The sequence below is a fragment of the Phalacrocorax aristotelis genome, chromosome 7 (genome assembly GCF_949628215.1).
Source record: "Phalacrocorax aristotelis chromosome 7, bGulAri2.1, whole genome shotgun sequence".
NCBI classification, from domain to species: domain Eukaryota; kingdom Metazoa; phylum Chordata; class Aves; order Suliformes; family Phalacrocoracidae; genus Phalacrocorax; species Phalacrocorax aristotelis.
Window position 1 is genome coordinate 20,994,476 of NC_134282.1, and position 12,597 is coordinate 21,007,072.

Below are 12,597 nucleotides of genomic sequence, written 5' to 3' on the forward strand. Positions count from 1 at the left end.
CGTGAGCCCCTGGCTTGGCCGTCACCTACAAACCCCAGCCGCTGGTCAGCCTAACAAAGCTCCCCCTCCCTCCCTGCTCCACACCACCCCCCGGGCTGTGGGAGCTGGGGAGCTGCGGGCACTGACTGTAGCCTGTCTGCCTCGTTTATTTTCTTTTTTTCCTTCCCCCCCCTTACTTCCTTCCCCCCCTTTTCCCTTCCCCCCGCCCTTTTTTTTTCTCCTTTTCGTCTTTTTCCTTTTTGCCCTTTTCCGTGTCCCCCCCGTCCCCCCCCCCCCTTTTTGTCGTGTCCCCTCCCGGTTTTATTTGCCCTTTTGAATACCCACCCCTTTGCGGGTGGTGGTGGTGGTGGTGGTGGTGGGGTGACCCCCGCCTGCCCCCGGGGAGGGTCCCGCCGCCCCCCGCCCCCCGGCCCCGGCTCCGCCGCGCGGGCGGGGCGCGGGAGCGAGTGACGTCAGGCGGGGCGAGGGCGGTATAAGCGGGCGCTGTCCGGGTGCTGAACGGCGGCGGCGGCGGCGGCGGGAGCGGCGCTGGCAGGTAGGGCTGCCGGGGGGCCGGGGGGAGCTGGGGTGGGGGGCCGGGACCCTTGTGCCGCCTTCCCTCGGCGGCCTGTGGGGCTCGGCTGCCGCCCGGTAGCAATCAACAACAACAAAAGGAGGCTAAGTTAAACGAGGAGTTGTGGCGGAAAGTTGCTGGGGTTGTAGCTGATGCGTGCAATGAAATATATGTAAAATATAGATCTATAGCCATCTATATATTATACACTGAGATATGCATTATCAGCGCCGTTCACAGCTGAAGCCGGGAAGTATAACGTTTCTGTTTGCAATTGCGTTCAGTCGTGCTGGCTCGCTGACATGGCACTTCAGCCACGTCGACATATAGGATGAGAGGTTACCTTGGATGCAAACACAATCTGCCTAACTCTCCAGATGTATGCATATACAGTCATTACATTCGTTCAGAACTCCTTGGGGTTTGGGTCTTTTCCCTTCTCCTCACCCCATTGTTATTTGGTTCATGTTTTGAATCCTTTGCACAGGATAAAGGTTAGATATGCTTTTAAAAAAAAGCAAATCTACTGCAGTTGTGTTATTTATTGCAAAAGTAAATGGGAGGAAGACTGCATGATGTACTACTTTATTCTTCTTATGGAGAAACTGCTGTCAGATTCCTCCTCAGACTCTCAGGGCAGGGACACGTTTGTAGGAAAGCTTATGAGTTTTCATTGCAAATTTTCACTTGAAAAATTACATTCACATCAGAGACAACTGCTGAGAGAGATTGAGTGAGAAAATTACTGCTACCATGGAAACATTCCAGAAAGAAGTTGGTTTGGGTTTGTTGGGTCTTTTTTTTTTTTTTGTCTGTTTTTTGGGGAACTTCCGTCAGTCTGCATTACCTTTGTACCGGTTAAATTGTGAACTCGATTGCCTCATTTTGTAAATAGGAACTTCTACATTTGTTGGTCAAAAGAGGATTTTCCTGTTTGATAGGTGCTAATTGAGGAGAAAATATGCTCCCCATCTAGGCTAGCTTCACAATTATCCATCTGTAGACAAAACAGCCATTTTAGCAGATTGTCCTTTGAGAGGCACAGAAGAGAATGTTTTATTATAGATTCTAAAGATAGTCTAAAATGTCCTCTGTTTTCCAAAAAAATGCAGAATTAAAGTCTAAAAGACTGGGGAGGAGTCCTCTTACCGCAGTATATTTAATATAACACAGTATATTTAATGACAAGATTTTATGACCTAAACTCAAAGCTTTCAAAAGAAATCATTCCCAAATCCATTTGACAAGGCTTTCAAGTATCATCTACCAATAAAACAGAAGTCAAAAACTGATCTAGAGACAAATGCACCCAACATATGCAGAGAGGAGCCAATGACCTGTTATTCCTGTAAAGGAAATATCCAGTTGAGCCATGTCCTTGTGGAACACTAAGCTAAACTTTGCCTGGCTACACACATTTTGATTTTAATGGGATGCTGCTGACGACTCTTACAAAGGCTGTAACAACACATAATTGTGTGCAGTGAAGGAGGCTGAGTTCCTGGTCCCTGTGAGTGGGAGGTGCCTGGCAGATAATTATGGATGAACTCTCCCTTCCCCCACCCCTCAGAACGGACAGAGTTTCTCATGCACTAATCAAACTAACTCTGCTAATAACCAGTCGTCTCTGCTGGAAAAAGAAAGTCTTGAATTCATTTATTTGCTACAATAAATAGCAGTGCTTTTTTCCCATTGAGATATACATTTATGTATATGACTAGTGCCTTTTCTGTGATGGAAAATGAAGCGATGTGTTGGCTTTGTTTCAGGGCAAACTCAGATCTGGAGGGTGGGACCTTCTAATCAGCTGTTCTGAAGTAATCCTTTGTGAAATCAATGTTCAAACGTAGCCAGGCTTGAGTAGTCAGAAATGTTTGGGGAAATTGTTAGCTTTTATGGCTATTAGCTTGCCCAGGCATACTGAGGATTAAAAAGCAGCTCTCTGAACTGATACTGCTTTAATTATTTAGTTAAATTGCCTTATGTTAGGAACAAAAACTGAGCAGGGAAATCTGCAAGTGAGCTGAAGTAAGCATATTCATGCTCACTTTCTACTTAAAGCGGTGGGTAAATAGTGGTATACGTAGCTCTTTCAGTCTGTCATGAATCACCAACATCTCAACAGGATGCTTTTACCAGGCCAAAACCAAAGGAACCAAAATAGGTCAATTAATCAAAGTAATTTATATCTTTATAATTTCTTTCTCTTTACTGCGCTTTATTTATTCATTATTGTAACTGGATCAGAAAAGAGTCCAATCTGTCTCATGACCTAGGGAATATGTGACAACAGTTTTGCCCTACACTGGGTGGAGGGTGCTCAGCTCCCCACGGGACTGGACTTGTGCAGCTGTTTCCTCATACGCAGCAGTGCTGTACTCTTCTTAATTCTATCAGAGGCATATGTTTTCCCACTTCTGTTCCAGAGTTTATTGTTGACTGGAATAAGCTGGGCAGACTGGCTAGACATGGGCTTCTACCGATCTATTCTAACTGAATTTATCTCACTTTTGCCGATGGTCACGTTTCTGCCTGTCCTGGACCTGATTCAATTTCTCCTGAAGTGAATGAATGAATGAAATAACCACACAGAACCTACCTACTCAAGCTCATTTTGGAGACGTATTTTAAAGGATTCAGTAAAATTATATTGTACCTTTAGGATAAATTATAGTGGGACCTTTGCCCATAGGAAAATGGTTCTCTCATAGAGTCTCTTAACTAAAATTCACCTGTAATACAATTTTTTTTTTAAATGAAATAGCAAAAAAAGTAAGTAATAACACTAACAAGAATGACAGAAATAAACTTGCAAGTCATTTTATAGGCCATGTTCTCCACTTCATTACATTAATTTTATTGCAATCTAGCACCATGCAGTGGTATTACCCTCGTGTGAAATTAGATGCCCTATGGAACAATCTCACAAAATAATTCTGCATGCAGTTTTAATATTAATATTTTGAGTGGCATTTAAATATATGGATATACTGATTTTACCATTTCAAGCCTTCCTTTTCATAATCAAAATGACATCTATATTCCTTTATGGGCATTTCACGAGCTATATAGGATATGTATTTTATACTTTGGTGCTGCCATTGGAAAACTGATGTTCATAAAGTACATTGAACATAGAGATAAAGTTTTAGCATAGGAAACCAATAGCTTCCAGTATAACTGAGGAATCATAGGACAGATTCAGAAAGTCTCAAATTTCCACAAAAATATATGGTTTCCATGAATGAGCTATAATAGGTTTCCATAATTAATAAAAACATGTGTAGTACTGGTGGTATTCTTCATTATAAGTTCCAGTTTAAAATAACAATCTCTGTTTTGCTTCTCAGTTTGCTAAGGCTGTCTCCATATGTTAACTGCTTCTTTTTTCTTCTTCTTCTTTATTTCAAGGAAATATTTTAAATATGGCAGAAACTAAAACCTTCCAGCTTGAAGCAGCCTGTGCTCTCACCTTTTTCTTTGTCATAATATGTTGGGTTGATGCAGCTTCCTTCCAGCAGCATCAGCTGCTTCAGAAAGATCCAGACTATGTAATGAAAAACTTACAAAGGCTCCCAAATCCAGACATGATCAAAGCTTTGGAATACATAGAAGACCTTCGCAAGCAAACTAACAAGGGAGAAAGCAGCCCTGATTACAATTCTTATCAAAGCGTCCCATATCTCCTGCAACAGAAAGAAAGCAAAGATCAGGTTCACCTACCAGACAGTGTAAGGGATTCTTTGACTGAAGATGAGTCCCAGTGGGTTAAGGTAATGTTGGAAGCCTTGCGGCAAGCTGAGAAAGAGTCAAAAGTTGGCCCAAAGGAGAATAAGCCTTATGGTCTGACTTCTGATAACAACTTTCCAGCTGGAGTAACTGATGATTACGAGGCTTACAAATGGCCTGAGAGGTGGCAAAAATATCTCAAAATGCCACTTGGGCACTATGAAGACAGTTCAAGAGACAGTCCTTTCAAGCGTACTAATGAAATAGTGGAAGAACAATACACACCCCAAAGCCTTGCCACGTTGGAGTCTGTGTTTCAGGAGTTGGGGAAGATGGCAGGACCTAACAACCACAAGAAAGAAAGGCTGGATGAGGACCAGAAATTGTATACAGATGATGAAGATGATGTATATAAAGTAAATAACATTGCCTATGAAGATGTGGTTGGAGGAGAAGATTGGAATCCCATAGAGGAAAAAGTGGAAAGTCAAACCCAGGAAGAGATAAAAGACAGCAAAGAAGAAATTGATAAACATGAAGAGGAGGTTGATGACGAAATGAAAAGATCAGAGAAACTCAGCTTCCTTGAGGATGAAATAAGAAGAGACAATAAAGATCAAATGTCAGAGGACATTTCAAAGCTAATGAATTATTACCTGAAGAGGCTGATGGGCAGTGCTGCAAATAGGAAATTAAGGACTGGAGGAGAACTTGAGGAAAAAAGAGCACCCATGTTTTTGGATAAGCAACTCGAACCTCAGTCTATAGCTCAGCTGATTGAAATCTCAAGGAATTTACAAATTCCTCCTGAGGATTTAATAGACATGTTGAAAGCTGGAGAAAAAAAGCAGCTTCAGAGTGAAAGGTTGGAAGCTGAGCAGGAAGCAGAATTCCCAGAAGACCTCGACGAAATCGCTGAAACTAATCTAGGACCAAGCGATATATTTAAAAATAATGTAAACCTTAAAAACGGGTACATGAAGCAGCCTCTTAATGTTATTCCAGAAAATCTACCTGAAGACCTCAATATTGAAGATATTGTCAGTCTTCTGGGAACTGACAATTTAGCTAATCAGAATCCCTCCTACTTACTAAATCGTCTTAATCAAGAAAATGATTTGCCAAGACTGTCTTACATTCCAAGAAGATTGAAAGGACACCACCCATTTCCTAAAGCTGCCTGGATGAATGATTTGGAAAGGCGACAAATGGAGTATGAGAAACTGAATGAGAAGGATGAAGAGCTGGCCGATTACTTGGCAAAGGTGTTGGCAAAATATCCTGACGTTATCAATACGAACAAGATCAAACGAGTCCCAGTTCCAGCTTCTGAAAGTGCCTTGCAGGAAGATGACCAGCTGGAGCAGGCCATCAGGGAGCACCTAAGCCAGCTGGGACCACAGGAGGCTGCGAAGTTGGCTTCACTCAGCAAAAGGCTTTCCATGGCCGGGGAAACCGATGACACGCAAAACAGGCAGTATCTGGATGAGGATATGCTAGCAAAAGTGCTAGAGTATCTAAAACAGGAGAAATCAGAGCTTGAAAGAGATCATATTACTAAACGGGCAATGGAAAATATGTAATTGTTCCCCAAATATTATTTCTCTTCAGTGTGTTGACTTCTATCCCAATTCAGTTGTGATTTCTTCCCGCTTTCCCACTAAACAACCTATGGTAGACTACATACCATTGAACAGTCTGCATATCTTTCTCAAAGCTGTTATATTGTTTATTGATATACTTATATATATGTTATAAATTATGGGGCAAACAACAAATTGCTTTGAGTGTTTTAAGAAACAATTTAATGAAATCTAGTAAAACTATAATATGTAAACAAATGACCTTTGCATTGTTAATAAAACAAGATAAATGAAAAGTGACTATTATCATTTGAGATTTTTAAGATTAATTGGATTATTTTGTTACTGTCTGTAGTGTTTTTTGTGGAGTATCAAATAAAAAAATAAAGCATTATATAGTTTTATTTAAAAGGCTTTTTCTATTCAGTGTTTTATTGTTGATTAATAAATTATTTCTGGAAAAGAGACTGTTTTTTTGTGGCAGTTGATAAAGTCATAGTAATTTGAAACAGAAACATATGTTTTACTTCTACAGACAATTCTTCTGAAGTCTATTTTACTGTAGAATAAGTTGGTAGCTTATACTTCTGGGTTTTCTGGGCTGTAAGAGCACCAACTGGCATCAGCCTTAAGGGCAGTGCATAACTGAAGTCATTGCTGAAATCCGCCCTATTGCAGGGCAATAACTGCATTACCTTTTTTGAAAATTGCCCCCCTCCATGATGCTTATGTATCTCTTGGCAGTGGAAGGAAGAAAAATGATCTGCCCAGCTAAGGCAGACTCTGTGGTGAAGCACTAAAAAAAAAAAACCAAAAACAAAATTGAACCTTTGTATGTGAGTAGCAGCAGCTCTGGGAAGTTCTGATGAAGTAGATGGGAAGCAGACGGGTTCCTCGTCGTCTCTCACGATGGTTACCACGACGAAAGAGACAGGCTTCAAGGCACAGCAAACAGAGAGCTCAGCCTGTGGGTAACACTTTTTTGTCTGATAAAAATAGTATTTCCCATTTCATGAAATGGCCCTTACGTGTACGTATAAGTATACACAGAACCTTTATTATCCGCTACATTAACTGGACACTTGCAATGTCTCTTAAGCTCCCGTTAAGACCTGCAGTGGATGTTCTGGAAAAGCTACGGCTCTTTTACAGACCAAAATGTGCTTGTGTAACTCTGTGAGTCAGACGTGGTTTTCACTAGGCCAGCTCAGGCATAAGCATTTCCAGGATTATAGTTCAAAAGTGGTTTTCCCTGTGGTATTCTTCAGCAGCTCAGCTCTGCTAAGTGGGGTGGGGATAATGAAGCAAAGTACAAAGGCTGCAGAAATAAGACTTCATCTTCAGTGTCATCATTACCTGAGCAATTGCAGATGAGAGGAGTTCAGTCAGAACCCTTGCTTTGGGCCACGGCAAAAGCCTTCTGTTCCCTGTTACTTGGATGCATCAAAACATTAAACATGGAATTTAAAAAATACCAGAGTTAAAGTCACTTTTGTAAAGAAGGAAAACCTGTTGCCATTAGATACGCACTTGCTTGTGACATCAGTAACTTGGAATTACTAATTTTTTCAAAACAAAACTGTGCTTTAAAAAAATAACAGTTTTTATCACCTTGATTCCTAATACTGTTGTTCTTCTTGATCCTAATACTGCTCCCGCAGTTGTCACGGTCCAGAAAATTTTGGTCAAATCAGTGACATTTAATACTTAAGTATGACATGGATGTAAAACTGAAGAACAGTAATAAAAACATAGAATCATAGACTATCTCGAGTTGGAAGAGATTCATAAGGATCACTGAGTCCAACTCCATGCTCCATACAGCACTACCTAAAGCTAAACCAGATGACTAAGAGCAGTCTCCAGATGAGAGCAGTGAGAATTAAGTGAATGGTTGCTGTTTTCAGTGAGGAAGTTTAACACTTTTATTAACAGGAGACTGTATTTGCTGCCCTTATCAACACAGTTTGGTTTTTTCCAGGACTGTAATTAAATGTCTATATTTTCTTATGGAAGAAAAGAATTAACTCACATAAATATTTTCATAAAAGGAAATAATGGGCAGCTGGGGAAGCACAAGGCTGTGTGAAGGCCTGACATGCCTGCTGGACACAGGTGATAGATGCTGGGATGGCACCTAGCAGCTGGCATCATAGCATTGGCTGTGCACATCTCTGGCTCTGCTGGGTGTAGCAAGGGCATCTTCCCTGCTGCTTAATCTCATACATCAGGTGAGGGATGATTTGTCATTCGCTGCAAAACATCTTTCCCAGAAGAAGTGGTTTTTTTTGGAAAGGCAGGCTGCACAGGCTCTGCTGCCGTCCAGGGACAGTGGCCTCTCGGCAGCAGCCTGCCGTCCTGTGGCTGAGCTCAGTGCAGGACTGAGCTCTCCATGATGATGACACAGAAGGACTCATGCTCCTCCAGCCTTCCAGGCATGGGGATCCCATCTCCTGTACTTGGCTGCAACCTGCATGCTGCAGCATGCACTAGGAGCTTGTGCAGGGCCTTGGGCACTCACAGCTTTGATGGAGGTGTACGACGGCTGCAAACATGCTTTTCAACACACTTAAACAAATACCATCGTGATACCACACTAAATAATTAAAAATACCTTTAGAAGGGCTTGGGCAAACCGCCCTGAAGACAACAGCCATCTTCTCACCAACTCTTGCACAGCCCCTGAAACAGCACATTTCTCCTGCCTCAGACGGCTCAAAGCAGGAGCAGGGTATCAAGGTGGCTCTGAATATGTTTTTTTGTGTTTCCTTTATGTGGCAGTAGCCTTAAAGCACATGCATGTATGTGCACCCTCTGCCCCCAGCTCTGGGCAGGTAATAAAGTCACGCATCAACACTAACACGTGTGCTACCACACAGCCATGGTACGCTGCACATTGCTGGCTTTGTCCTCATGGCTAACATAGACACGAGTTTATCTAATCTTTTTTTTCACAGTGAACATTAAAACTGCATATTTTTTTTCTTTCTTCTGCCCTCCTTTTTTTTCAATGGTGACATACAATGGTGCTTTAAAAAGGAGCTTTTACATTTCCCCCCCAGAGGCTGCCGAGCCACAGGTTCGGAGGAGCATCCCCCTCGATGCAGGGCTGAGCAACGCGTTGCTATGGCAGCCAGGAGGCAGCTGTACCACCTCCCAGCAGCACATCGAAGCCCCCGAGGAAACAAAGATGAAAATGCTTTGAAGTGCTAACCTTCCCTTCTGCTTTGTCCTTAAATTGCACTTGGACGGCCTCTGTCACATCCAGCCAGCCCTGTTGTGGAGCTTTGCACTGCAGTGTGATGCTCCTCTTTCCTTTGAGCTGATATTTGCAGCACCCCAGTTCCCCTAACGCCACCGAAGGTCCCCAGACCTGAGGGCCTTCCTAAGGGACTCGGCTCAGAGTGTATTCAATATGCTCATCAAGTGGAAAACAAAACCATCAGGCAGTTGGGTTTATGGTTTAAAGGGTTTTGTGTTTTTTTTTTAAAGTCAATATAAAAGGTTGACTGCATCAAAACAATGATGTTTACAGCAGATATGTTAATGTAGCGTGCTGTTATTATTTCTAACTCTTTAACGGATCTCATTCTTTTCAAAGGAATTATTCCAGTGAAGGGACAGAGGTTCACACGTCCCTGGTTCAGTCATTTTTCCTTGAACATATACCAGGCAATAATATACCTAATTTACAAGGTGTGCAGACCTAGAAGGGATGCCATACAAAAGAAACATGGTCAAGCATGACTGGTGGTAGTTTTAAGTTCCTTAGTTTTCTTCCCCTCCTACCACAGCTCATGCACTCCCTTTCCCTGGGCTACACAGGCTCCTGAGCCGACCGAAGTCCCAAGGGGCTGTTTGGCATAAACGCTGCCTCTGGGCTCTTATTCAGGAAGAGCTCAATGAAAATCTTAGATACCAGAATGATTTTGGATCTAAGGAACCAGAGGTACAAACCTATGCATAAGAGGACAGATTCTGTGTAGAAGAAGGAAATAGGTTTTGGAAAAATCCAAACCCTGGTATGAGGAACTACATCACTTTTTAGAAGACCATCTCACTTACGGCGTGTGCAAGCTGTAAGGGGCTTTTCGTTGTTTGTGTTTTTTGTGGTTTAGCCCCAGTCAGCAACCAAGCCCCACACAGCCACTCGCTCCCTCCCCTTCAGTGGGACGGGTGAGAGAATCGGAAGAGTAAAAGTGAGGAAACTCATGGGGTGAGATAAAGACAGTTTAATAGGTAAAGCAGAAGCTCTGCACAGAAAAAGGAGCAAAACAAGGAATTCATTCACTCCTTCCCATGGGCAGGCAGGTGTTCAGCCAGCCCCAGGAAAGCAGGGCTCCATCATGCGTAATGATTACTTGGGAAGACAAACGCCATCACCCCAAATGTCCCCCCCTTTCCATCCTCTTCCCCCAGCTTTATATACTGAGCATGACGCCGTATGGTGTGGAATATCCCTGTGGCCAGTTGGGGTCAGCTGTCCCAGCGGTGTCTCCTCCCAGCTCCTTGTGCACCCGGCAGAGCACGGGGAGCTGAAAAAGTCCTTGACTAGTGTGAGCGCTACTTAGCGACAACTAAAACATCTTCCCATTATCACCACTGTTTCCAGCACAGATCCAAACCCCATACTAGCTGCTACAAAGACAATTAACTCTATCCCAGATGAAACCAGAATAGTGGTTCATCTTCATAAACAAGAAAAGGGATGTTGAGCTTGAAATAACGGAATCCCACACTGTATAACAGAACCACATGGAAATTTCAAGCTGATTTCAAGCTAAAAAGTGACATCAATACCCTTTCCTCTTCTAGCCACAGAAAGTAGACAGCTGATCTCCCTGTGAAGTGTTTTATTTCTAACAAACGAATCTCCAACTCAATTTTGAAATTAAATGAGCAAATATAAAATAGGCAGCACCCTCTCGGTAGCTATAGTTGCCTCTTGCTATGTAAGCAGAGCTCCTGCAGGAGAGCAGATAGTTATACCTGACTATGCAAGACAGCATTATCAAAAAGTGCATCATAACATGAGATCTGCTCCATTAAACCACTCCAGAGCAGCCCCCTGCAGAGAGGCTGTGTAGTGCTTAATTGTTCTTAATAGCCACAGCCGCTTCTGCTTTCATTTGGCTGTGTTTTTTGTTTTCCTTATGAGTGTAGTGGGACAGTCATGTTGTTAATAATGCACACAGAGTACATAATCCATAACAGATACACTATCATCAAGCTTATTATTATAATTATATACAAAATAAAGTGACCACCCTGCAATTTTTACTCAGGCAAAGTAAGGAGTAGATTTTTAATCCCTCTTTTGTGCTATGGTTTGACAGCATCCAGATGCAGCTAGTTTGTGCTTGCTGCTTATCAGTGGCTTTTGCTCAGCAAAGAAAAAAGTTTCTGCTCACATCTTCCTCTTAAAACTTGCAGTAAGTTTCATCGTGTCCTCATATTTCTGTCCTCCTGAACAGAAATTCTGCATTTGGTCTAAATATAACAAGCTGCTGAACACCTTCCTCAAGACCTGAGGGAGTTTTTTTTGTACGTATACCAGAATTCACTGTATTGGTATCCATAAGAGTTAATACCGTTTTGTTTTTTCATTAATTCAAATGCTACTGCAAGTGTTTTGTTTACATCTGCATCTTCGAGGCTCCATTATTTTGTCAGCTGGGGCTCTTAAATGAGAACATTTGTTGATTCAAAAATTAATGTAACGACATAACCTCATCTCAAAAACTAGATTGTTGCAATAATTTTTTTTTAGAAGGGTATTTCCACATTGCAGTGGAAGGGGTTTGAGCCACATAGAGTATGACAGCCATTAGTATTTCTCAAAGCACTTTACAAGATACCTTGTTTTGCAGACGAAGTGACATAAGCCATCTATGATTTTCTTTACACGGCACAGAGCAAGCCAAGGCTGGAACCTGGCCATTCTGAGCCCATGCTTTGCTTCACAGCTTTATTCTGCCATTCTTGTTGTTGCTAGCTAATGAGAAGACTCATGAGTCAAAACTGCTTCTCCAGGCAAACCTTACCCAGGCCAATCTTCCATCACTTCAAGTCAAATGTAGCGTCATGGGAGTGGAGGAATTCTGTGGACAAGTCACGTGCAGTGATGACTGCCATGTGGGAACTGCGTTCCCTGGAGCATCCCTTACCACCCCCCAAGAGGCACAACACTGATCAGTGGCTATTTACTATATGATGCATAAACCTATACAGACACAGCTGGATACCAGCTGCACTTTGCATTTGTTCAGCTACCCAAGCACCTCCAGAGATTTTTATCCGAGCTGCAAGGAACCCCAGTTAGCAGCAGCCCACAGATGCAGAGCCTCTAGTGCATGCAGTGGAAAGGAGAAGTCCCGAATCAGAGCTGATTACCTGAAAAGCCACGTTATTCCTAACTTTTGGATCATTTGAAAACATCTGAGATTGTTAATAATTCATTTGCAGATGTTGCAGAGCTCTAAATGTGGCTGATTAAATGCATTTGACGTGTCTTTTGAGAGAGGCTGTTATTCCAGGAAGCCATTCAGTATCTGCAAATGTATTGGAATCAGCGTACTCAAAATTACAGGTTCACTTACTATCTTTTCCCCTTGTAAAGAAAGAAAAGCGACCTCTGATTCCAAATGTAATGTACGCTGGTGAATAACTACAGTACAATTATTTTAAATTCACCACAGGCACTCAGCAGATCTGCTGTGTAATGACTAGCGG

At 42.3% G+C, this 12,597-nt stretch overlaps 1 protein-coding gene across 1 annotated transcript; it reads left to right on the plus strand.

Annotated features, from left to right (window-relative positions):
• Window positions 1-505: 505 nt before the first annotated feature.
• On the plus strand, window positions 506-6,325 carry SCG2 (secretogranin II). The gene is made up of 2 exons (XM_075099225.1): window positions 506-535; window positions 3,965-6,325. Exon 2 carries the CDS (start codon window positions 3,979-3,981, stop codon window positions 5,863-5,865), a length of 1,887 nt encoding a protein of 628 aa, XP_074955326.1. The 5' UTR covers window positions 506-535; window positions 3,965-3,978; the 3' UTR covers window positions 5,866-6,325.
• Window positions 6,326-12,597: the final 6,272 nt, after the last annotated feature.

Bases quoted from the DNA above. Each gene is read 5' to 3' on its own strand.
- SCG2 (XM_075099225.1), top strand. From the start codon at position 3,979: ATGGCAGAAACTAAAACCTTCCAGCTTGAAGCAGCCTGTGCTCTCACC.